This window comes from Poecilia reticulata, chromosome 16 (assembly GCF_904066995.2).
Source record: "Poecilia reticulata chromosome 16, P_reticulata-male-v2, whole genome shotgun sequence".
Classification (NCBI taxonomy): Eukaryota; Metazoa; Chordata; class Actinopteri; order Cyprinodontiformes; family Poeciliidae; genus Poecilia; species Poecilia reticulata.
In genome coordinates, this window is record NC_088845.1 from 28,472,687 (window position 1) to 28,496,613 (window position 23,927).

At 39.4% G+C, this 23,927-nt stretch overlaps 1 protein-coding gene across 2 annotated transcripts in view; it reads left to right on the forward strand.

Annotated features, from left to right (window-relative positions):
• The first annotated feature begins 9,390 nt into the window (after positions 1–9,390).
• The window catches only part of me1 (malic enzyme 1, NADP(+)-dependent, cytosolic), a 90,634-nt gene continuing 76,097 nt past the window's right edge, over positions 9,391–23,927 (forward strand). Inside the window, exon 1 of one of the 2 annotated variants that reach the window (XM_008431900.3) lies at positions 9,391–9,636. In XM_008431900.3, the coding sequence (XP_008430122.1) occupies positions 9,508–9,636 (129 nt within the window). In that variant the 5' untranslated portion in view covers positions 9,391–9,507. The remainder of the gene's footprint in view (positions 9,637–23,927) is intronic. The other variant, XM_081597236.1, reaches the window with a different exon arrangement.

Sequence of the window (23,927 nt, forward strand, 5' to 3'; positions counted from 1 at the left end):
TTTAAAAACTCCTGCTCTTTCTAAAACTCCACTTTGAGGAAGTCATCACAACTCCACTGTTAACCCTTTACCAGCGTTTTACTGAGATGTAGCTCATATACGAGATGTTCAGTTCCATTAGGTGTTTGCTAAATGCTGTTGGCTAGTCTGAAGGAGCTGAGAGGGGGAGTGGCGTGGGAGGACTCCGAGGAGGAGCTTCATCCTCGAAGACGGAGCTAGGTCCTCCCAGGCTTTTTGAACAGCTGAATGGTTGCCATGGGAGATTGAAGGATTTCTCAAACATGGATGAAAGGATCGAGGCAACACCCTCGATAAATATTTGATGAGAAATAATTACATTACATCAAGATTTTTTTTTTTTTTAAAAAAGTCAAATTTGTATAATACTGCCCCTTTAACTTGTTAAAGGTTTTACTCCATCCCTTGCATTTAAAAAAAAAAAAAAAACTCTGTACAGTAGTCACGCTTTAAAGCCATCCCATTGCTTATTCATTTTAGACTAAGCTTTTTTATTGGACTAAGAACTTGTTATGTTTCATGGGGCTTCTGCTTGTCCCTGCATTTTTCAATTCAAGCTAAAAAAAAATAAAGGAAAAAAAAACAGAGACATTTTAAAGTTTCTTAATAATAACAACACAGTTTCATAACCAGACTCTGCTCTTTCAGATTAACAATAAATACTCCCCACCACCGCCGTCCGGGTGGAGGAGTTCTTTGATCGCTCCAGCGCCGCGCCGTGATGAGCTCCAGTTGGCGGGCTGATGGCGCGTCCCAAACTCTCATGCATTCCTCATGCCATCCTCCTGCCAGCTGGCCCCCTGCCTGAAGAGCTCAGGAACAACTTCCCGTCCTTCGCACAGAAACAGATGGCAGACGTTAATCGTTCCGATTACTTATTTAAACACGGCGAGGAAGCGTGATAAACAAGCTGATTGAGAGGGATGCGGTTGTGTATGGAAACACCTCAACTGGTCACGCTGATCGGTATCAAACACTGAACTGTTGCCAATTTCACTTTGTTTTTTAATCTTTCCAGGCTTACATTTAGCTTGTTAATCAGACTATAACTTTGTTTATATCTAAATTACAAGAATTGGTAAATTGTACTAATTATATACACTCTCAATATTCTTCAGAATAATAAAAGTTGCAGTAGTCTTGGTTTTCTGCACTGTCAGTGTCTGATTTTGTCTACTTTACAAAGTACAGAAATGAAGAATAAGACTTTCTAATATGTAGCAAAAACACAGAAAGGTAGCAAGCATTTTACTTTTTACTTGCACACACACACGCACACACACATACATGTGGGGGATCAGTTTCATTGTCCATGTTTAGCGGAATATTCACGTGTATGTTGGTAGCTATTCGGACTGAGAGTGAAATAAGTTTGGATAGTGATCAGTTTCTAACAGGTGCTTAGGGCAGGTCAGAAGGGTCCTAAGTTTAAGAAGAAGAAGAAGAAGAAAAGATGGCGAATGTTATGCTGCATCATTATGTTAATGAGGAACTGCCTTCTATGCCTACTATTGGCCAATAGAGCTTTGGAACTAACGTCAGACATTGTGGGGCGATTAAGTGCAGTCGCTCGGTGCCATCTTTGCAGGCCACAGATCAAAACAAACTTTATCCCAGTGGTTTTGTTGTGTTACCGATATTCGAATGCAGTGAAGTGAACCTCCAAGCACTGAGGAGGGACCCAGAGAACGGCTGGCCGACATTAGCGTTCATAAATCGGATCCATCTTGAGCTAAACGCCGCTTACTCGGTGGATATTGGAAAATCCAATATCCAACATGAAACTAACTTCACTGCAGTCGGTAACACAACAAAACCACCTGGATTGTTTGGTCTGTGGCCTGCAAAGATGGTACCGAGCGACTGCACCCAAACGCCCTGCAACGTCTGATGCAGTGACGTTGGTTCCAAAGCTCTATTGGTCAATAGGAGACATAGAAGGCAGCTATCCTCATTTACATAACGATGCAGCAGAAAAAGACAAAGCAAAATATCTATTTTTCTTGACAAAAACACATGTTTAGGGAAAATAAGAAAGAAAATAAATACATTACTTGACGAAAACTCGTGTTAGAAAAAGGAAAAACTAAACATAGACACACATACACACACACACACACACAAATATATATATATATATATATATATATATATATATATATATATATATATATATATATATATAAATATATATATATATATATATATATATATATATATATATATATATATATATATATATATATGTAAGGAAGGAGGCAGAGGACTAGTGAGTGTGAGAGCCACTGTCCAGGATGAAACATCCAAGATCCATAAATACATCAAGGACAAAGCCTCAACGGATGATGTGCTCAGCGAATGTCTCAGGCAATGGGGAACAGAAGACAAGGTGCTGGAAGTACCATCATGGGAGGACAAGCCCCTACATGGGATGTACCACCGACAAATAACTGAGGTGGCTGATGTCAGGAAAACCTACCAATGGCTGGAGAAAGCTGGACTCAAGGACAGCACAGAGGCTCTCATCCTGGCCGCCCAGGAACAGGCCCTAAACACCAGAGCAATAGAGGCTCAGATCTACCACACCAGAGAAGACCCAAGGTGTAGGTTGTGCAAGGAGGCCCCTGAGACAGTCCAGCACATAATAGCAGGGTGCAAGATGCTGGCAGGGAAAGCATACATGGAACGACATAACCAAGTGGCGGGCATAGTGTACAGGAACATCTGTGCAGAATATGGACTGGAAGCCCCGAGATCAAAGTGGGGAACACCCCCAAAAGTGGTGGAGAATGACCGAGCTAAGATCCTGTGGGACTTCCAGATCCAGACAGACAAGATGGTAATGGCGAACCAACCGGACATTGTGGTGGTGGATAAAGAACAGAGGAAAGCCGTTGTGGTGGATGTAGCAATACCAAGTGACTACAACATCAGGAAAAAGGAGCATGAGAAATTGGAGAAGTACCAGGGCCTCAGGGAGGAACTGGAAAAGACCTGGAAGGTGAAGACCACAGTGGTGCCTGTGGTCATCGGGGCCCTCGGGGCAGTCACCCCCAAACTGGAGCAGTGGCTCAAACAGATCCCAGGAACAACATCAGACATCTCAGTCCAGAAATGTGCAGTTCTAGGCACAGCCAAGATACTGCGCAGAACCCTCAAGCTCCCAGGCCTCTGGTAGAGGACCCGAGCTCAGAGGATGAAACAGACCACCCGCGGAGGGTGAGAAGGGAATTTTTTTTTTTTTTTTTTATATATATATATATATATATATATATATATACATACATACATACATACATACATACATACATACATACATACATACATACATACTTGTCAACAACAGCACGACCTCAAACTTGAGAGACTTTTTAACCCCAGATTGATTCAACTTTGCAGATATTTGTTCACGGAACACTTTTAATTAGTTGTACCCTTTGAACTTTTAAACGTTTCGCTGCATTACAGCCACAAACTTTCATGCATCTTACTTGGATTTAATTTGACATCCGAACACAAAGTGGTCACAAAGATGTGAAAAAAGGCCGACGGTTACTGAAAGAAATTAGTTACGGTTACAGCTGCAAGTATTTAGGGGTTTGCCGCCACCAACTTTGCACCCCTAGAGATCACTCATGTCAGTTTAAATAGAGAAAGTGCGGAGAAGGCCAACTTTCAGGTCTTCCCACAGGTTCTCAGCTGAACTTAGTGGACTTTTACTGGGCCACTTTCGCTCTGGCTGTTCGTTTCTGGTTGTTCTCCTGGCAGAAGGTAAAAACTCCACCATAGTTGTTTTGTAGCCTCCAGTTAAATTTCACACGTGGACTCCACTAGTTATGCAACTTCTGAAGTCATTTAATTAAACTCGATTTTATTTAGGGGTATCAGACTGATTGGGGTTGGTTCAAATACACAAATCTTTAAGAATATTTGGAAAAATATTGAAAAGCATTTAATTACATTTTCTGCTCAACAGTCATGCACTGGTATATTTTGCTCCAACACATAAAATTCCATTAGATACACTGAGGTTTGTTGTGTAAGTAGTTTGAATACTACTTGCACAACATCCAGATTTCTTTAGATTATCTCCAAGCATTTATTTTTGATTTTGGGATATTGTAGCAATATATTGATTGTTGTCTATTTTTAGCCACTGTGTTGCAAAATGGCTGCAGTGTTTGGGTTCACTCTGGCGTGACCCGGCCGAACCTCGGCTGTCAAACAGATGATTTCACATTTACCTCTGGATTACTTTGCAAAAGTCGATCCGATGACACGACATACTCAGATCCAGAATGGCAAATCTCCACCCCGCTTCACCCTCGATAGCGACTGACTGTTGCTGTGAGGTGATCACGCTTGTTTTGATTTTCTTTTTTTCTAACTGTAAGAGTTATGAGCAAATATCTGTGTGAAGGACATTTTCCCTTTGCTTAAACTCATCTTCACTGAGCCACAGTGTCTGGTTATTTTAACACAAAAAAAGCTTTATCTTGGCAAAACCATAAGAAAAAAAAAAACCTCTACTCATTTTCCAAAATGTACTTTCATTATCTTAATATGCAGCATGCTAACTGCAGCCTCTGAAATCTGAACTCTTCGGTTTAAGGGGAGTGGGGCTAACAAAAACGTCCACTCTTGGAAAGACTGGAATCTGTTTTCAGTGTTTTCCATTCATGCGTATTTTTCCCCCCGCTGTAAAACAATTGATTCCAAATATTTTGAGAGTGGCCTCAAAACCCTTCCAAGACTGACCGACAACAGTAATTGCTCTTCTAAAATCATTGCAGATGTATTCCTCCATTGGCTGCCGTAGAGAAACGGCCTGCCAAAGCGTCGTGCCATTGAAGGCGTGCACAGCCTCGCTGCTGGTCCGGCAGTGCGCATTGTTTCCACAATTTGAATGCATGAGGATTATATGTTCAATAGCAAAACACAATATATATTTTTGTTGTTCATTTGGGGTGGTGTATGCTGAATTTAACACTAGATACCACAAAAAATGTCTGCTTTGCTTCTTGATGGCCTGGAAAAATAAGTTGCCTTAGGTATATAACTCTACGTATCTGTTAGTTTTTCAAAGCATCTGCATTCTGAACGGTCATGTTGTATTTTCTCCGGACTTTATGTCATTGAGACATGTCGTAACTCTGCACCAGCAGAAGCCAGACGCGTTAAATCAGGACGTAAACAACGGCTCGAAATCTTTCATAACTGTGAAATCATGAAAGAAGTCTGTGTCGCCGAAGTGCCTCACGTCGCAGTCCCGCCCCTCGTGGCTCTGACTACACGTCCAAACAGATTTCTAAGTTGCCTTCAATGCTCCACTAGAGGCCGTCGTGATTAATTGTGCTTCCTTTTCATTCACTTTCTTATGATTTTGTGACAATACCGTTGTCTCTCATTGCTGAATAAACTTCAAAATCGATCCAGTGCGCTGAAGTGTGATGTCAGTGTTCTTCTAAGAATGCGGGTCGCTTTGGGGATGCAACCCTTTCACTCATAAGTCTCACTGCAGTTGGGTTAGTAGTATGAATGCGCAGGCAAAAAAAAAACAAAAAAACAAAAATGATTTCAACAAAAAATTGGAATTGAGCATCAAGACCTGCTGTGTGGACGTAGCTTGGATTTAGTTGAAGACAACTCCAACACACAAAGTGAAACTCTGAAGTTGCAGAGAACAACATAACTTAATCCTATGCTGTGCTATGCTATGAAAATGCTTAGTCTGATAAAGATAAAGATTCAAACTAAGTTTTTGGAGTAGCTCCAACTTACAGCAGCCCGACCTACTTTCTGATGAAGTCGCCTAATAAGTATCTGTCTAACCATGACACCCATCAAGAACTGAAAGTTCATTCCCAGATGCTCAGCTGTTCCTGAAATGTCAGAAAAACTTAAAACTAAACATCACAGCAAAGTGTGCAGTGAACCCTGTGTTGATGCTGCACATCCTTCACCTCACACACAGTACAAATTCAAAAGGGTGGATGTATGTTTTCTAGGCGTGACTGGTTTTAACGTTCCTCTAATGTACTTCATTTTTGCTTTTCAGTACCAATGTAACATGCTTTTCAATACACTGATAAGATGGAAAACAGAGTGAAAACATTGTTTTTAAATCATGTCATGATTTATAGAACCTTTGGATAGATAAATATTTACTGTTTTCGTGACTAAATGTTTGTGCATCACAGACCCATTCAATAAATTAGAATATTATTGAGAAGTCCATTTATTTCTGGAACTTTGTCACTGAGTGAAACACATTATGTAGATTAACTGCACTGCAGATGGACTTTATTTCTGTTAATTCTGATCATTTTCCGCTTATGCTCGATGAAAACATGACATATAAATTAGAATATTACATTAGACCAATATAAAGAAATTGTCAACACAGAAATGTAGATGAAAAGTGTGTTTAATATCTCCTTAACGGTTGTCAATTTTCAAAAGATACTTTTAATCTAACAAACAAACCTAGAATTCCAATGAAATCTGTAGTTGCAGTTTTTGGGAGCAAATGTGCTCATAAAAGTCCCCGTAAAGTCTATGTTCCCACTAAGAAGGGTGTGTTTTGCTAATCAGTAAGAGCCCAGAGAAACAAGAGTGGTTTCACAGAGGCCATTCAGGTTTATCCATTTGGCAGAAGAAGAAGTTTGATTTGAGGAAAAAGCGGTCTGTGAGTTAGCCCGCGGCCAAATGGAACCACTTCATGCTGAAACCATGTGAGACAACCAGGAATTTCCTCAAACAGTTTGGTCTCCGAGGGACCAGCATCATACCCATCCTTCTTATTTCTTCCTTTTGCTTTTAATTTAATATTCGGATGCATCACTGAAATGTGTTCACAGACAGCAGCCTCCTGGTTCCACACTATGATTCCTCTGCAGCGCGCTGTCTGGTTTTAATACGAGGCTGCCTGAGAGCAAGAAAATGAATCCCTGCTTGTTTTCATTCTTGTCAGCAGAGTACAAAGATATGCAACGGAATCATATGCTGAAATCAATAATTTTAATATTTCCATTGCAGCTTCACATTGACAGAATGAGTAAAAAAAAAATCACCATCCCAACTTTTTATACATCTTAGTAAAATAAAGTATTGTCAGAGCATTTTTGTACATTCTTTAGCTATATATATATATATATATATATATATATATATATATATATATATATATATATATATATATATATATATATATATATATAATTTTTATATATATTTTTTTTTTACATACTGTATGGGTCAATTGAGGTGTGACATGTCTGTAAAAGTCATCGTTGATTTATATCCCACACACTGACATTCATTTACAGCTGAATATTTGGATATAACGTTAAATCTATGTTAATAAGCTTAAAAATACAGAATAATTTCCTTTTATGAAAGCCATCAAATTCATACTCCTGTGTCTCTAGTTTTTATTTCTTTAAATTTAAGGAGATAAGCACACAAAACTTTTAACTTTCCATCTTGTGTTTTGCCACGCAATATAACAAAAACTTTGTTTGCAAGCGACATGCAGGATCTTCTCATTTATATCAAGAAAATTAAAGAAAATAAAAACCTAGAATAAGAACAGAGCTTCCACCTTCTACCCCGCAGATATCGTAGCTTTATCAGAATGATTGTTCACACCCTGCGCACACGTGAAACCCCCAATGGGCAACGTCCAGAGTTCAAGTTCTCTTAACAATACGCAAACTGGCGGTCAGACAAGTTTTTAGAGACTATAAGATGATAGAAAAATAATCAAGACTAGTTGGAGAGCAAAAGCTCAACATATCATCTGCTGCGTCCATGTGAGACTCTGCTCCCATGTAGGCAGAGCATAATAATCAGTTACCTCATTGTCACCACACACGTGGACCAAGGCTTCAGTTATCTTTTCTTTTAATGCTAAATTGCCAGGCTCAGTGTTGCAACACAGTCCTACTGCAACTGTGTGAAGGCTGCAGGCTGACCTTGGCCGCAGATATGACTGACGGTGTTGCAATCTTTGAAACTCTGTGTTTTAGAAACAAAAGTAGCGCCTCTTCCTGACCATTACGGAAGAATTGCAAGAAGAAAACTCATTGTTGAAAGAAAGCCACAAGAAGTTACATTTGTGGTTCGCCGTGGCTAAAGCAAAGGGGACAGAATAAACATGTGGGAAAAGGTTGTATAGATGAGGTGGGAGTATCATGGTGTGGAGATGCTGTTAAGCTGTGAAGAGTTAATGGGAAGATAGATTGGGACAAATAAATGAAAATATTGCAAGGAAACTACCAAGAGGTTGCAAAATATTTGAGACAGGCGTGGAGGTTTAAGCAGGTGAAGCAGCTGAAGATTGCAGCCAGAAGTGTAAAGAAATGGGTTAAATTAAAGCATATTCATGCCATTGAAGTGACCAATTCAAACTTCAGACATAAATCTAAGTTAAACATTAAAGGACTGATTTAAAATACTTTTTGTCTTCACAAAGAATGGATAGCAATAATCATACCTTCTAAAACATAAACTTGCAGCTGTAACTGTTGCGGGACGTGCTTCTACAGAGTGTGAATGTTAAAATCATTTTCCTTCCAATTTGCAATTATGTAATATCATGAATTTATAATGGAATGCATGTGGTTTGAGTCCACCTCACATCCCCAGGGTTGCAAACAAACATGCAGAAGCAGCATTCAGTTTTTATTCACCACAAATCTGGAACAAACTTCCAGAAAACTGCAAAACAGTCGAAACACTGAGTTCCTATATTCCTATGTAGACTAAAAACACACTTATGTAGAGTTGCGCTTGATAAAAAAAAAAAAACTGGAACGTTGATTCATCTTTGATGTATGATAATGATTATTTTTAATGAAGGGATTTGACAAAATGAACTATTTGTTCATTATGGGTCATGTAAAAGCACTTTGAACTGCCTAATTGCTGAAATATAGTATAAGAATAAATGTTATGACTTTTTACATAAATCCCCCAAAATTTATAGAAGCTGGTGGCAGTCGTGACAAATTGTGAGCAATTTATCAGTGTGTGGATACTTTTTTGTTTTTGTAAGGCACTAGCCTAATTTTAATTTACTACCTGTGTTGCAAATTTGAATGGAACAGCAAATGTTCCACATTGAATGTGGTTTTAAATACAGTAACTTGTTGATTACAATAATGTATTTTTTGTGTTGTTAAAAAAATACAATTATGTTGTTGCACTGGACTGAAATAACTCAAACAATTCAAGGGTGTTTCATGTGTAACCATTTAGTGCTAGTGATAGGCTCCTGTTGGGTCACCCCACGCAGGGTGACACTTTGCTCATACCATGACCTTTAGTGAGTTACACTGAAACAGCTCCACTGATAAGGAGACTCCTGCTCTTCTTAAACCCATTTGGGGCGGACGTGCGACCAGAGCTACGCTGCTGGACCTGCGCATCCACTTGTTGAGTTTCCAACGGTTCAACCAGAGCGGCTCTATTTAAAGAGGCAACAACATGGCACGCGGGCATGTCAGACGAGAGTCGGTGGAAACAGAGATGCACAAATCCGAAGACAAGGGGAAGACGTTCGTTTACACCAAGAAGAAGGGCTACGATGTCACCAGAAACCCCCATCTCAACAAGGTGGGTGTTCGTGGGAGTTTTCTGCTCGTTTCTTTGAACAAGCGTTGGCAAGTAAGCTGCTGAGTTCAGGCGCTGTGGGAGGTACTAGTACTCGGAACGAAAACGTCAACGTATTTTAAGCTAGCGCTACGAGCAAGAAAATATTGTGTTTGTCTATCATATCATTTTCTCTTGGTTTTAGAAAACCTTCAGAGGGTGAAGTTTCCCAAATAGCGAGTTGCTTCAGAACAACAGAGTTTTGCGTTCTGCTTAGCAACCGAACTAAAGTAAACTTTCAACGTTTTTAGTGTGTCCTACATTATGAATGACGTAATCAATTGACCCATCACATAAGAAACAACTACTAAACGAAATGTTGACGAATGTGGCGCATGTGTTTATAACTTTTAGATGACTTGCATTTATACACAGAGCCCTGACGGAGCCCAGAGGCAGCCAGTGAACGTCACATTAGCTAGGACGTTTGGGTATCAGCTTTAGACGCGGTTATATTTAGAATTTAAAGAGACCAAACGTTGCTTCCGCACAGAGAGGGGGTACTTCAGTTAAACCGCTGCAATACTGCTTCAAACACAGTAAAAGAGCAGCAATGATTCAACCAAAGGACATGTGAAAGAGCATGATTCAGCATGTTGCATTTTATCATGTTAAATAGCTTTATTAAGATAGAGAAGTTACATAACCAAGCAGTAAATAATGTTGAGTAACTTCCTCAGAGAAATGTCCGGCAGTGACTTCATTTGTTACTACCAATTAAAAAAAAACAAGAAGCCAACTGGTGTTTGAACTTCATAGCTTTCCCGTTCATTCCCATATTTTATATCAATGTTTCCTCAGTTTTTGTTTATGTTGTCATTTGTATTGGAATGACAATGCACAATGGGTTATGTAAATAGGCCTAAATTAGCTACATAGGCGGATTCTCATTTACAGACTGTGTGCCAGAGTGCCTGTGAGCTTTCCAGTGTTTTCTCTTGGCTTGATGATGGTCTGGGGCCCCAGAGGTCAAATTGTGGCCACAGGGGCTTCTGTCCATGGTGCTGACTGACCGGCAAAACAGGCACCGTCATTCTGACTCAGTCCACAAAGTGCTGTCTGACTGCTCTCTTTTAGAAATTCTTCTTCTTTTTTTTTATTTATTAGAATTCTCTTACAATCTTTTTATTTATTTTTTTACTCTTTGAGGGGTTCTTTTTGTCACATATGTTCCTATAATGAGAAAAAGGGCAACATGTATTTTAATTATTTTAGTTATTCCAGAAGAAATACACTGTAATATTAAAACACTGCACATTATCTCACAAAAGTATTCACACCCCTTGAAATCTTTTCCACATTACAACCAAAAACTTGAGTGTATTTTATTGGAATGTTTTTGTGTGTGTGATCGACCACAGTATAGTGTAAAATTGTGAAGTGGAAGGGAAATTATGGATGGTTTTCAAAAGTATTTTACAATTACAAATCTGAAAAGTATTCTTCCCTGCCACTGTGGCTCAAAACTCTCCCAAAAGCCTGACTCTCCCGCCACCGTGGGTCAGAGTGGAGATTGTGAGGTTCAGGCTGATGTGTAACTAGGTCACTTTTGAGGCACTGGATTTTATTTAGGGGTACCAGAGTACGTATTCAGCAACGCATTGTGTGCTTAATACGACACCCAGAAGCTTGAAGTTTGACCATGAAGCAATATGTTTCACATAGTAAGGTGTTCAGAGTTGATAAAGGTGGCCGTTGGTTTACTGCGGTTGTGTGAGATGTCAGGAAGGTTCTTGATAAGTCGGATAGTGGAGCTACAGCAGGCCGTTATCTGTGGCGTGAGTGAGCTGGTGCACAGAGTTGCTGATGACTGCTAATGGCTTCATCAGTGCTGCCCACCAGCACCACATGTTTGATTTACCGTATTGCAATATGGAGTTCAGTGACACGTGTGTGTACTCTGGTGGAAGATGTGGTGCTAAATGCAAAAAGCTCATTTGTCCGGTTTAAACATAGAGGTTCCATATTTTTATATGCTTTTAGTAGTAAAAATAGACATTGTAGGAAAAAGATTTTGTTAAAATTTAGTGCACTTCATTTTATGTTCACCAACAATTCTTTGGAAGCAAAATAATTTCTGCCTTGCATGCTATGGCCCTCCATGCTCACTGTGGAGGTATCCCAGGCATGACAGGACTCCGCTGACAAAGCAGAAATGTAGCAAATGTCGCAAGTTTTTCTCTGACTTTACTTTTTGACACTTCCTGAAAAGAACAATCCAAAAAAGTCAGATTTCTTTTTGCTTTCAAGTTTGATTTGAACATGTCATACAGCAGGGACATGTTTTACCGACTCAGCATCTGTCACAATATCCTGCTTTGTTCTCTGAGTTCCCTTTGTGGTATTTTGTTTAGGACTGAAACTAACGATTATTTGAGTAATTGATTAATCTGTCGATTTTTCTGGTGATTACCAAATTAAAAATTAATTCATTTAACCACAATATTAAAAATACATAAAATTAATAATTCAATTCTCATTTTTAAATAAGAAAAAAACATTTGACTGCCTAAAATGCAGTACTGTAGCATACCTTTAGTAAATATAAACCAGGTAAAGCTAATCCATCAGGAGTTTTTGCTAAGACATTGCAGACAAAAGTGTTTTTATCTTAATTTCAAATGTATATATTTTTTGTATAGTTTTGGCTTAATTACTGCTCTGAATATGTTTTTTTTTCTTTTTCTTTTCACAAGTCTGGACTATACAGGCTGTTTCGAGTCTGTATAGTCCAGTTGACAATTAATCGGTTACTAAACTAGTTGATGATAATTTCAATAATTGATTAATCACGAATAATCAGATTAATTCTATTAATTGTATCAGCTCTAATTTTGTTTGTCTAGTTATTTTCTTCATGGACCTGATAAGTTGCTCTTTTCAGAAGTTTTCATTGTCTCTTTAAGTACAAATTATAATTTTTTTGTTTTTAAGAAAATATTGTTTACTTACTAAGGGATTTTAACATTTGATTCCAAAGCTAAATTTGAAAAAAAAAAAAAAAAAAACCCTACAATTTTGACCTGAATTCTTTCCGAAGTACTCTGTCGGAACAAATTTTCATCAGAATGCATACCGGGTTTGATACAAATCATCCTCGCTTTACATTGCTGCTTCCCTAAAGACCAATAGCCTCAGCGTTTAGTCTTGGTCCTGTGAAGTATTTGTTTACGTCTCAGGTTACGCCTCGGGGCCGCTGACCGCCCCGAGGTGTGAACCCTCTTTCACACTGTTCACTGTGAAAGAGGGTTCACAGTGAACAGTGAACCCTCTTTCAATGGGCTGGATATAGGGACCTACATGGAAATAAGACTGACCAGTCATAAGTTTACATACACTTGCCATGGGCGCAAATATAATTTTACACACTTTAAGAGTTGTTTTTTGAGGATGAAATAAGTGTACACCAAACAACTTTAAAAGAGTCAAACATACAGGATAAAAAAATACACACACCTACACTAATATTTGAATAATGTCAATTTGGAAGTAACATAGAAACTTAAATTGGTTGACCTCTTGATCAATGAAATCCATTAGGGAAGGATTAGGGTTGTATACACCCTTCCATTCATTGTCCGTGCACTGTTGGGAAGAGATGCTAATTATGCTAACATGCTTGGAAGAAAGCCAGAGTAACTAGAACTCATGCATAGGGAGAACATGCAAGCTACAAGCTACATGCCGCCACTTTGGTTGCAAAATCAATACCAATACAAATGGATTGTAAAGCTACTCTTTACAGTTAGTCAGGACCAAGATTGTGTTTTCTGGCCACAATGGGGAAGAATGTTTACTGAAATCAAAACGATTTCAGTAAACATTCAGTAAACTGTTTTAAGTCCCAAGAACTCTGTAGCAGTCCTCAAGGAAGACAGGGTTAGAGTTCGAGGTAGGATCTCCACTCCCTGAACTCAACAGCTACAAGGTTAAAATTGAACACAAATGGGTGTTCCAAAACGATCCCACATATGCAATGGAATGATTAAAGCAGGATAATACCAAGCAACCTTACTTGAAAGTTTGAAAGCAACCGATTTTAAATGAGCCTTACGTTTTTACAAGAAGCGGTTAAATGTCTTCTTTTTAATGATGGCTAAAAGTGGTCTCCAGTTTGTGTGCAACTTGCTCAGGAATATTTGAGTGTTTGAAATGTTTTTTTAACCTTTGAGGTTTAGAAACTTTAGAACGAATTCCAAATTGGGCCCTAAATTCTGGTTTCAAATGTAATTTAGGTTACATGTGTGAACAGTAAAATGGGTCTTTAAAAGCATACACTTAAAATGTTCTTTGTGGCATTGATGAGTAACCTTTTACATTTACGACTATTACCTTAAAATCTCAGACTTAAATCAATTCCTTTCATAATTTGATTCCTATTTTTTTCTCTTCTCCCAATCTGCCTTCTTATTTTCAAGTGGTGTGAAGAGTGAACGTTATGAGCCACAGTCTTTTTGTTCTTCACTTTTACAAGGTAGCTTTTCATCTCACTTCAAAGCTGGCCATCCTAAATGAGCTAACTGCAGTTTTGGAACAAAGTCTGCTTTTATAAGGCGATTTTTGCTTGCATAAAAACTTTTAGTTAGGAAAAACAAGTCAAGAGCAATGTGCCTGTTTCTTCTTGGCACACGGCTTGTTCTGCAAAAAGAAACGGAAGAAACAAAAGCAAATGTTCTGTATGTGTGTTGAAGTAGACACGAGGTAACCGTTGGATGTACCTGATGAACTGGCCATGCCAAACACACATCCAGGTGAGCGTAGTGGCAGAAAAATGGTCGCCTATGCAGCCAGGTGAACTGCTCACTGTCGGTTCTCCTACGTGAGCCGGAGGCCAGGAAATTGAAGGAGAAGGTAGGAAATGACTGCTGGAGCATGTTGGGAGTCGGGCACAGGCGGGTCCTTGTGGCTCAGGCAGTGCTACATTGTTATCCTCTTCTAGCTTTCTCCAAGCCCTTGGGAAGAGGTGTGTTTACCTCTCTTAGCTGGTCCACTTCACCCCTAACAGGAGCCAGTCACGGCACAACCTGCTAATTGATGCTGAGGGATACAGCGCTGAAAGCAGCCTGTCCTCACATCGACAGGCTTCGTTTCCCTCTAATCTCTCTGCTCGCGTATGCCTCGCTCCGCGGATGTATGGACTCACACACAGCCCTACCGCTCTCCCTCCCTCCCTCCGTAGGCGGATATTATAGGTACTTTCTGTGCGCAATAAAGAGACGGAGTGGGGTATGAGGTGCAGAAAGGAACCTCTGTGGTGGTGAGCAGGGCTCCACAGAAGTCCTTTGTCGTGTTGCTTGATCACAGGTATCTGTGTGCATCTCGCTTCTCTGCCGCTCTCTGATGCCGGTGCCACTTTGGAAAGCAACATTTGAAAAAGTCTAATTAGAGATGCGGAATCACGTCGAGCACCTGACTGATGTAACAGATGGCCATTCACTGGTTTTCTGCTGTTGCTCAAATTGGAAAATACAGATGATGGGAAAAGATTAAGAGAACGACAATTGCAGCTGTTTTCCTTTGTGGTAATGTATAATTTCACAGTGGTGCCAATTTGTAGCCCTACTTCCTACCCTCATGTTGCCATTTCTTAACTTCATTGATTGTTGGGGGCAAAAAAAAAAACCTAACCAAACTAGTTTGCCCATGTACTGTATGAAAAAGTAATTACCCCTAAAGTTCATGCTATGTCACCCTTGGTGGCAACAGCTGCAGTTGAGAGGCTTTTGCGATAGCCTGTGTAGCAATTTTGGCTCATTCAATGTTTAAAAGCAAGCCTGTTGGGGTAATTACACATAATGACAATTAGATTTAGGTTCAGACTTTTTCAAAACCCATTTTTCCTTAGGGTTTTTTCACACTTGATTGACTAGTAGACAAAATTTCTGCATCTGTTACATTTACATCTGGCAGACTGCACTGCGTTAAAAAATCCAAACCCTTTGAGCAACCTGTTTCGCTCCTCGCCTGTAGGTGGCGCTGCACCAAGAACCACTGAAGGAAACAGCCCAAAAACCTCTGAATGCACTGAGCGCAACTTCCTTCTTCACAAAATGCAAAGCAAAAATGGAGTGGGGTCAGATTTTAACAGGCCACAAAATTTGAAAGCGGAAAATGGCCGGCAGCCTTTCATGGCAACTGTTTTATACGCATATTTTACCTGCTTGCAAAGCTGCAAAAAAAACAACTACTTAGTGAATAGATGGTGAATAGAAGACCCACAATGACCTACATTCTAAAACAGAGGGCCACGAAATGAAAAATGAAGCTGTCATTCATCCCTTTAATGTTAAATCCCACAAAACTCGTGTTGATCCCCAAAACTAAAGAGCAAAGTTCTGTTTATTGAAGTCTATAAAACTTACAAACAGCATGCATCATTTAGGGCTGAGAATACTAAATTAAATGGAGAGCTCACATGCAGACAGCGTTTGAATTAGATCTGCCATTTGCAACCGCAGACGACACTGCACCATGAAACACTGTATTTAAGGGTATTTGTTTCTGGCATGTGCTGAACAGCGCACGATGATTAGGGAGTGAGGCTATGATGCCAGATGGCGACGGTCCTGATAACTTTGTGCAGTAACGTTTAGCTCCCAGTTTAGACTTACTCTGGTTTGGCTGCTGCTTTCACTCACTCAAATTTGCTTTGCAGACTTAGGAGTTTTCCTTTACGCAAAAGCGTTCACATTCAGCACTTAAATCATAAAAAACAAGTCAGACTTAGTTTAAACTTTGCACTTGTGATTTCTTTTGTTATTTTAGAGGAATTTTGTATGGTATGTTTGAGTTTCTGTGCGTAGCCAAACAGCTCTTCCCCACATATATTCAAACGGGGACATATCACAGTTTTATTCAAATGTATCCGGTGTTAAAATCGAAGCAGTGTCGTTTCAGAAACAGCCATCTGCAACTGGGATTTCCATGAAATTCTCTGTGTCAGCATGAAAGTAGGAAGTTTATTTTTTGGTTATGAAAGTTTATTTGCTGACACTTGTTGGAAAAACTGAGTGGTGTCTTGTTTATGCTGCGAGCCGAGGTTCCCATGTCCTTCGGTAGTTCTACTGACGGTGACACTCTGTGGGAAAATTTCTCCGTTAATGACGAGTAGCAGCTTCGTTTTTAAGCTTCTTTTAGCATGATGAACAGAAAAAAAGAATCATTAATAACTTCAGTTATGACAAATGCTACTTTGGTCCAATCATGAAACTATAAACAAAAGTTAAGCAGTAAGAAAACAGGATAAAGATATCGATCTATGTTTTCGCATCCACTTGAATAATGTGTAGTTGCGCCACTGGCTAGAACCAGAACCAGAAAAAAATTAGGAATTTTCCAAATTCTAGATCCAGATAAAAGGCAACTAAAATACTAATTAGGACGGCCAAGGATTCCCGAGCAGCCCTGAATTCAGAATCTGAAATGACTGCTATCCATACGAAACGTAGTCAATATTTTCTCATTTTCTGCAGCGTAAGAATCAGTAGCTGTGCCTTTTTTTTTTCTATCAATTACGCTAATAGTACTGTATAACATTTATGTGTGACCATGTTCCACAAAGTAACATTATCATCATGAGTTACATATTTTGGAGGCAGAAAACCTTAAAAAAAATCCTGAGTATGAAAATAACTTCTTTACAGTTGGTGTCTCATTGTTATTCAGAGGACAGAAGTAATTTTAAAATACTTCCCTAATTCCGACTGAACCTTTCAGAGCACATCTCTCTAAAATGAAAGGGTTAAGATGATTCATCACCTGAAAGCGCAGAGAACAACTGCTCTTGTTGGAAGGTTGGAACAGAAAATTGGATGTTTTCTTGACAGGAAAAAACTTTAAGAGGTCTTGTCAAGTGATTGAACGTCCCAAAGCTGGGCGACCAGGACACCAAACAGTTCAGTTTCGACGCATAGCTCTGGCAGGGAACTGCAGGTTTGTTTCTGATCATAAAGTTTCTCGAGTTTTAAAATATGTTTTTTATGTCTTTTGTAAGTAACATATTTATGTGGATTGTGTTGTGAAGACCAAGCAATAACTGGTTTTTCCAAACACTCCATCTTCATATTTATCTATAATAATTAGCTGTAGCAGTGACTCATTTTAATATTGTGTGAGACAAATATCAAACGGTGTTCTCTAAATAATTTATGAATACTAAGAATACTAAGATATATCAATGAATATTGATGTGTATTTTAAACCTCTCGAGTAAAAACTAGTAGATGAGTAGAAAAAGTGGTATTTCTAGCTACTTCCATTCACCATCACTATGTTTATTAAAATCACTTTGCGGTCTAACATAGAGTAGCCCACTCTACTGCTGAGTGGAACAGGGGTGCAGTGAGACAGATGCAAAAAGCAGAGTAACAATGCTGGTCAGAATTGGAGCAGAAATAATGTATATCTGATTACTGCTGGAGTCAGATATTCAACTCTGGGGGGAAAAAATTAAGAGACCACTTAAAATGACCAGTTTCTCTGATTTTACTTTTTATAGGTATATGCTTGAGTAAAATGAATATTGTTATTTTATTCCATGAACTACTGACAACATGTCTCTGAAATTCCAAACAAAAATTTAGTATTAGTAGAAAATGAGAAATGGTCAAAATAATAGAAAAGATGCAGTGCTTCCAGACCTCAAATAATGCAAAGAAAATCAGTTCATGTTCATTTAGAAACAACAATACTAATGTTTTAACTCGGGAAGAGTTCAGAAATCAATATTTTGTGGAATAACCAGGTTTTCAATGGGGTTACATTTTCAGAGCTGTACATTCCAGCAGTAATCAGGTTTATTTTAACTTAACATTTATTTTCACAAGCTGCTATTACCTCTGTGTGCATAATGTGGGCTTGTTACAAAGTGCTTTTAAACCTCTGGATAGAGTGCTGGTCTGTTGGGTATGTAAGTTACTTTACTTCCTTCAACTCACTAGATCAATTCCAGATATATATTAACTTCATGGTAAATTCCTTTATGGCAGTGTTTTTCAACCACTGTGCCGCGACACATTAGTGTACCGTGAGTGATCGTCAGGTGTGCCGTGGAAATTACCCAATTTCACCTACCGTACTTTCCGGACTATAAGCTGCTACTTTTTTCCTACACTTTGAACATGCGGCTTTTCTGTGGATTTTTCTTCAACCACCAGGGGGCTCTTTAGCAGGAAGGGAGTCATTGGAAGTCAAAAATAGAAATCAAAGAATAACACGCTAATTTTCATTTAGAACAAGCACATGCTAGCAGCACGCACGACGGAGAAATGTTTTCAAACTCGTATGATGCAGCTTCTAAGTTCAGGAGTATCGATCTGGCAGTGCAGGAGGAAAATCGAGCCGCTGCACGTAAACTCGGCATGAACAAAACTGGATTTGGAGACGGAGAACTGCGTCCTTAATATATCCAGCAGTTATTAGGACGCAGCCCTCTGCTGGGTCCTTATGGGAAACCGAGAGTGGCAGAGATGCCAGCGGTCTGTAGCCCGGTGCGGCTGATATATGTAAGTTTCCATCTTCGAGTGCCTCTGCTGTAGTAGTGACTAGCGGCGTAATCATGTAATTTTATTATCACTAGATGGCAGTAGGTACAGAGGATTAACACCAGTGTTGTAGCACCGTTCAGGTGTATTTTTGAAGTGGACATGTTAAGTGCAATTTGAAATAAGAAATGTAAAATATGATAAAAATAATTTTTTGTGTTTATTTGATTCCTATTCAAGACACTTTGACAAGAATGACTATATATGTAATATAGGCGGCTACAGAGTATCTTTGTTTACATTTTTGGTTGGTGGTGTGCCTCGTGATTTTTTCAGTTAAAACAATGTACCTTGGCTCAAAAAAGGTTGGGAAAAACACTGCTTTATGGCATATTTGTATAGCAGTTTGTCAACCCAATGACACCAAAACGCTTAACATAAACACATTGATCAACTGACTTATGAGCTCATGTTTGAACTGGACACTTTATCACTAATTTCAAATTGGGTTTCCATGGAAATGAACAAAAGGATTTAGTGCTTCAAGAATGAATCAAGATCAAAAGTGTGGACAGGGTGCAAATTGCTTTCTTCTGGACAAGTATTAAACCGCTTCAGTGTGTGTGTGTGTGCACCTGTAAGAGTTGGTTTAGAGGTCAGTGACCATGTTTAAAGCTAAATACAGCAAGGTCAACATTTAGGTTTCAATCCTTCCCTCAAGTGAACTGAAAACCGTGACAGGTCAGTCTTTGTTCAGGCCTCATAGAAAACATCTGCACCTTGTAGATGGATTGCAGAGCTCAATGCATGCATGCATGTGTCACAGAAGCATGTGTGTGTGTGTCTGCGTTGTGCCAGGTGTGGCCAGGTGTTCCAGGTTGACTGCACACGCTGCGGGTGACTAGACATTCCTGTGATAGACTGGAGTGGATCGCCCAGACAGACAGAAAGCTGTATACACACACTTGAATATTTTTGTTAACCTGCTGTTCTGCACACGCGTTTAACAGGGTTGTTTTCTGGGGCAGAGGAATGTAATTTGATAAGTCTGTCAATTCAGCTGACTGCAATCAAAAGCGCTCTAATGCCAGGTTTATTCAGCACCAAATACAAGGGAGAAGCCATTAGTTTGTCCCAGACAGAAAGAAGGAGACTGTCTGAGCCTCATCACCTGCCCATCAAGCTCACCTAAAGCATCTCACCTCTTTCAGCTCACCTCAATGCTGCTCTTGTCTGCCGTGTTACAGTAGGGGAGTTCTTGTCATATAATAAATCTTTATTAGAATTTATGGAAGTCTCGCAGTGAAAAATAAAGAAAGTAAAATAGTGAAAAGTCATGTAGGTAAATCCCAATACTTTTATACTGAACTGAATTAAGTGAATTCTCCCTGCTTTGTAAATATTTTACTCAAATTAATTAATTTAATATGGAAAATGATTAGGGGCAGCAGGGAAAAAAAAGAATTTTGATTTTAATCTCAGAATCAGAATTGTTTGAATTATTTATGGATCATCAGGCAAATCTACAAAACTCAAATCTTCAAAAGACTGCAAGGAAGAAGCCATTATGTGATTATTTGCGTATAACTGAGATACACCTGAGAATGTTTGTCTATTCATATGGATTTTGACAGAGATTGACTTCCATCTCAGAATTGACTTTAAATCCTCTGTCTTAACTTCATTTAGGTTTAATAAATTAGTAACAAATTATTAGTTTTTAAACCTTATACTCACCAAGCAAAGGTTGATCAGTTTTTGGTGGAACTGTAAATGCATCATCAGGCAAATCTAGTCTTACAACTCAAACCTACCTAAGGTTTACAAATCCTATAACAAGGAAGAAGCTGTTATGTAATTACTTTTACATACTGACATAATTGACATGCATCTATGTCAATTATGTATGTCAACTATTTATTTGTATTTTGATGTAGTTTGACACAAAATCAGAATTCCAAGAAAGTTTGAATTCTTTTCTTTTTAAAGTGAACCTAAACCTTAAGTAAATAAGTAACAAATTAACTAGTTTCTAAATCTTAGACTTTAAATGTTACCAGTGAAATGGAAGTGTGAGGCATCTTCACAATCAGCTGATTCACACCTCATATAGAATATTCCTAATTCTAGAAGAATTTCCTTTAAAATACATGTAAAACCAAGAAGCGCAGACTCTTCAGTTCACCTGAAACAAGTTTTAAGAAGGTAGAAGATCCCCTATGTCACAGCTACATGCATTTTCTTCTATCCGACTAATCGTCAGAATAATCAATGGAGTAATCGATAACTAAAATAACTGTTGGCTGCAGGCCTACATTTGAATGACATACTGACGTTACCAGTCACACAATGAAAATGAACTTGACCAGACGGGTGATTAAGTGTGAGTACTGACTTGTGTTGTCCCACTAATGCATCAAAACAAGCTTATAATTTGTATGACATGCAGTAAATAAGCTGCTCCTCTACTTTGCCTCGCTGCATTGCTGTTTTGCTGCTCACATCAATAAGGGAGGATTTCAGAGGCAAGTGGCGCCATTATTATGCAGAGTCCATCCTAATCCAATGAGTCTGCGTCTGAGTCTGCAGTCTGTGTAGAAAACATTGATCATAGTTTTCTCCCCGTGTGTTCAGCTCAGCGGCCGGGATGCTGAGATGAAGTCCACAGAGATGGTTATTATTAACGTAAGAGCTTTTCTCCCGGCGATGTGTTTATTCAGGCCCTTGAGTGTGTGACAGGATGGCATCTCAAAAGCTTGAAGCACAACCGGCACAGCGGTGCACATTTTGAGCTTCAGAGATTGCTGATTGCCTTGGACCCTTTCCCAGCAGCACTCGGGCTCCTGAGGGACCCGAATGGCACGGGATGAAAGGGGCTGCCTCAGGGGAGCTGTGCCTCCTCCACCCGCTTTAAGGCTGCCCTCCCTAAGTCAACAGCAGTTTGGTTGTCAAGGCTGTTTGACCAACAAGTGTGCCTGTGCATTCACAACTTGACACCTCTTGATTTAGGGAGCCCTGCATCAGCATGTTTGCCCGAGACGAGGTGGTAACGACGGTCTACTGGTCTCCTTTAGAAGTTGGCGTTGCTGAGGTGGAGGTCATGACTCTCAGAGGGAGGAGTGAATGGAGGCAAAGTCCTGGTCACCCAGAGTCCTGAAGCTACTAGCTCAGTTAAGCAAGAATAACTGAGACAGGGAACTTCAAACTTTTTTCTTTGTTTTGTGACTTTGATTTCAACTTGAACTTTAATTCATTAATGTAGAAGTTAGTTTTTTTTTTTTTTTTTAAAGTCTGAGTCAGTGCTGTACAGTAGATTATATCTCTCAATAGGTATGTTATGATTGGAAAAACATTGAAGAAATTGAAACACCCTAATCTGATTTGTGCGATACTGATTTTTTTATTTTATTTTGATTGTTATCAGCACTCCAAAAACAAAGAGCCATCCGTATTTCAGTAAGGATTATTATCTTTATAAGACTCAGGCTGAGACTGGAGAGGAAGTAATTTCTGTGACATAATAGAGTTATTAAGGATTACAACAAAGAAATCTGTTGTGTATGGAAGCCAAAGTGTGTGGATTTTAAATTTCCACACACTTTGGAAATTTCAAATCCAAACAACAAACCCATATTTGTCCATTGGATTTTAGAAATGAGGGCACACAGGCAGACCATGTGTGCGGTGTGTCGAGGTATTCGTTGGGAAATGCTTAGTCAGGTTGTAGAATCCTGAAGAGATGTTTGGGAGCTGATGTGTGACGTTTCTCTTCCTCCCGAGAGGAAAGGACGGATTTAAATGGGTTTATTATGAGAGTAATCCTCTTGAACCTTGCTACAGCTGCTGTTTTAGCAGAAAACAGATGGGAGAGGGGGGGCAGGGAGGGCATTTGACTGCACAATAGGGAAAGCTGCCATTCCATGTCCTCACACCGGAAACAAACGTATCCAGAATTGAGATGATAGAAGGGCACACAGAAGTTCTTTAGTTCATTATCATACCCTTCCAAAGGTATTCATTCCCCTTAAACCTTTTCGTATTTTGGAAAAAATACGTCCTGCTACCACTTTGTCTTTTTCTTTTTCTTTGCAAAAAAACAACTCAAAAATAGTCAGACTGGACGAAGAATGCTTGTCAACATCATTTTTTCTTTCTTACCAGAGATTCTTCAATAAATTTGAATGGTCATGGGTCTTTCTTTTGACAATGGCTTTCTTTTGCCATCATTACTTGATGGCTAGATCAGCGTTTTTCCACAAGGTGGTTGTTCTCTCGTCGGTTTAGGTGGATGGCCCTGTCTTGGGTGGACGGCCCTGTCTTGGGTGGACGGCCCTGTCTTGGGTGGACGACCCTGTCTTAGGTGGACGACCCTGTCTTAGGTGGACGGCTCTGCCTGAGCCAGCTCAGAATCTTCCCACAGCTTCATCTCTGACCTGTCCAGCGCGTTCATGATGCTCATGATGGTGTTTGTTCGCTAATTCTCTAGCAAACCTATGAAACCTTCAACGAATAGAGCCATATTTCTGCTGAGATTGGATTACTCACAGATGGATTAAGAGGATTCATAAGAAGATTTACGAATTCTTCTTACGTCAATTAGTTGGTCAGGATTTTATTTAGGTGTGCAAGAGGATAGGGTCTATTCTACTTGAATAGAATGATTAACAGCCTCTCTGTGCATTTCATATGACCTCCATGACTTGCACATTCCTGCAGTTTTCCCCATGTCGTTTATGGAAGATAAGCAGCGAATGTAAAGAATGGGGATGGTCC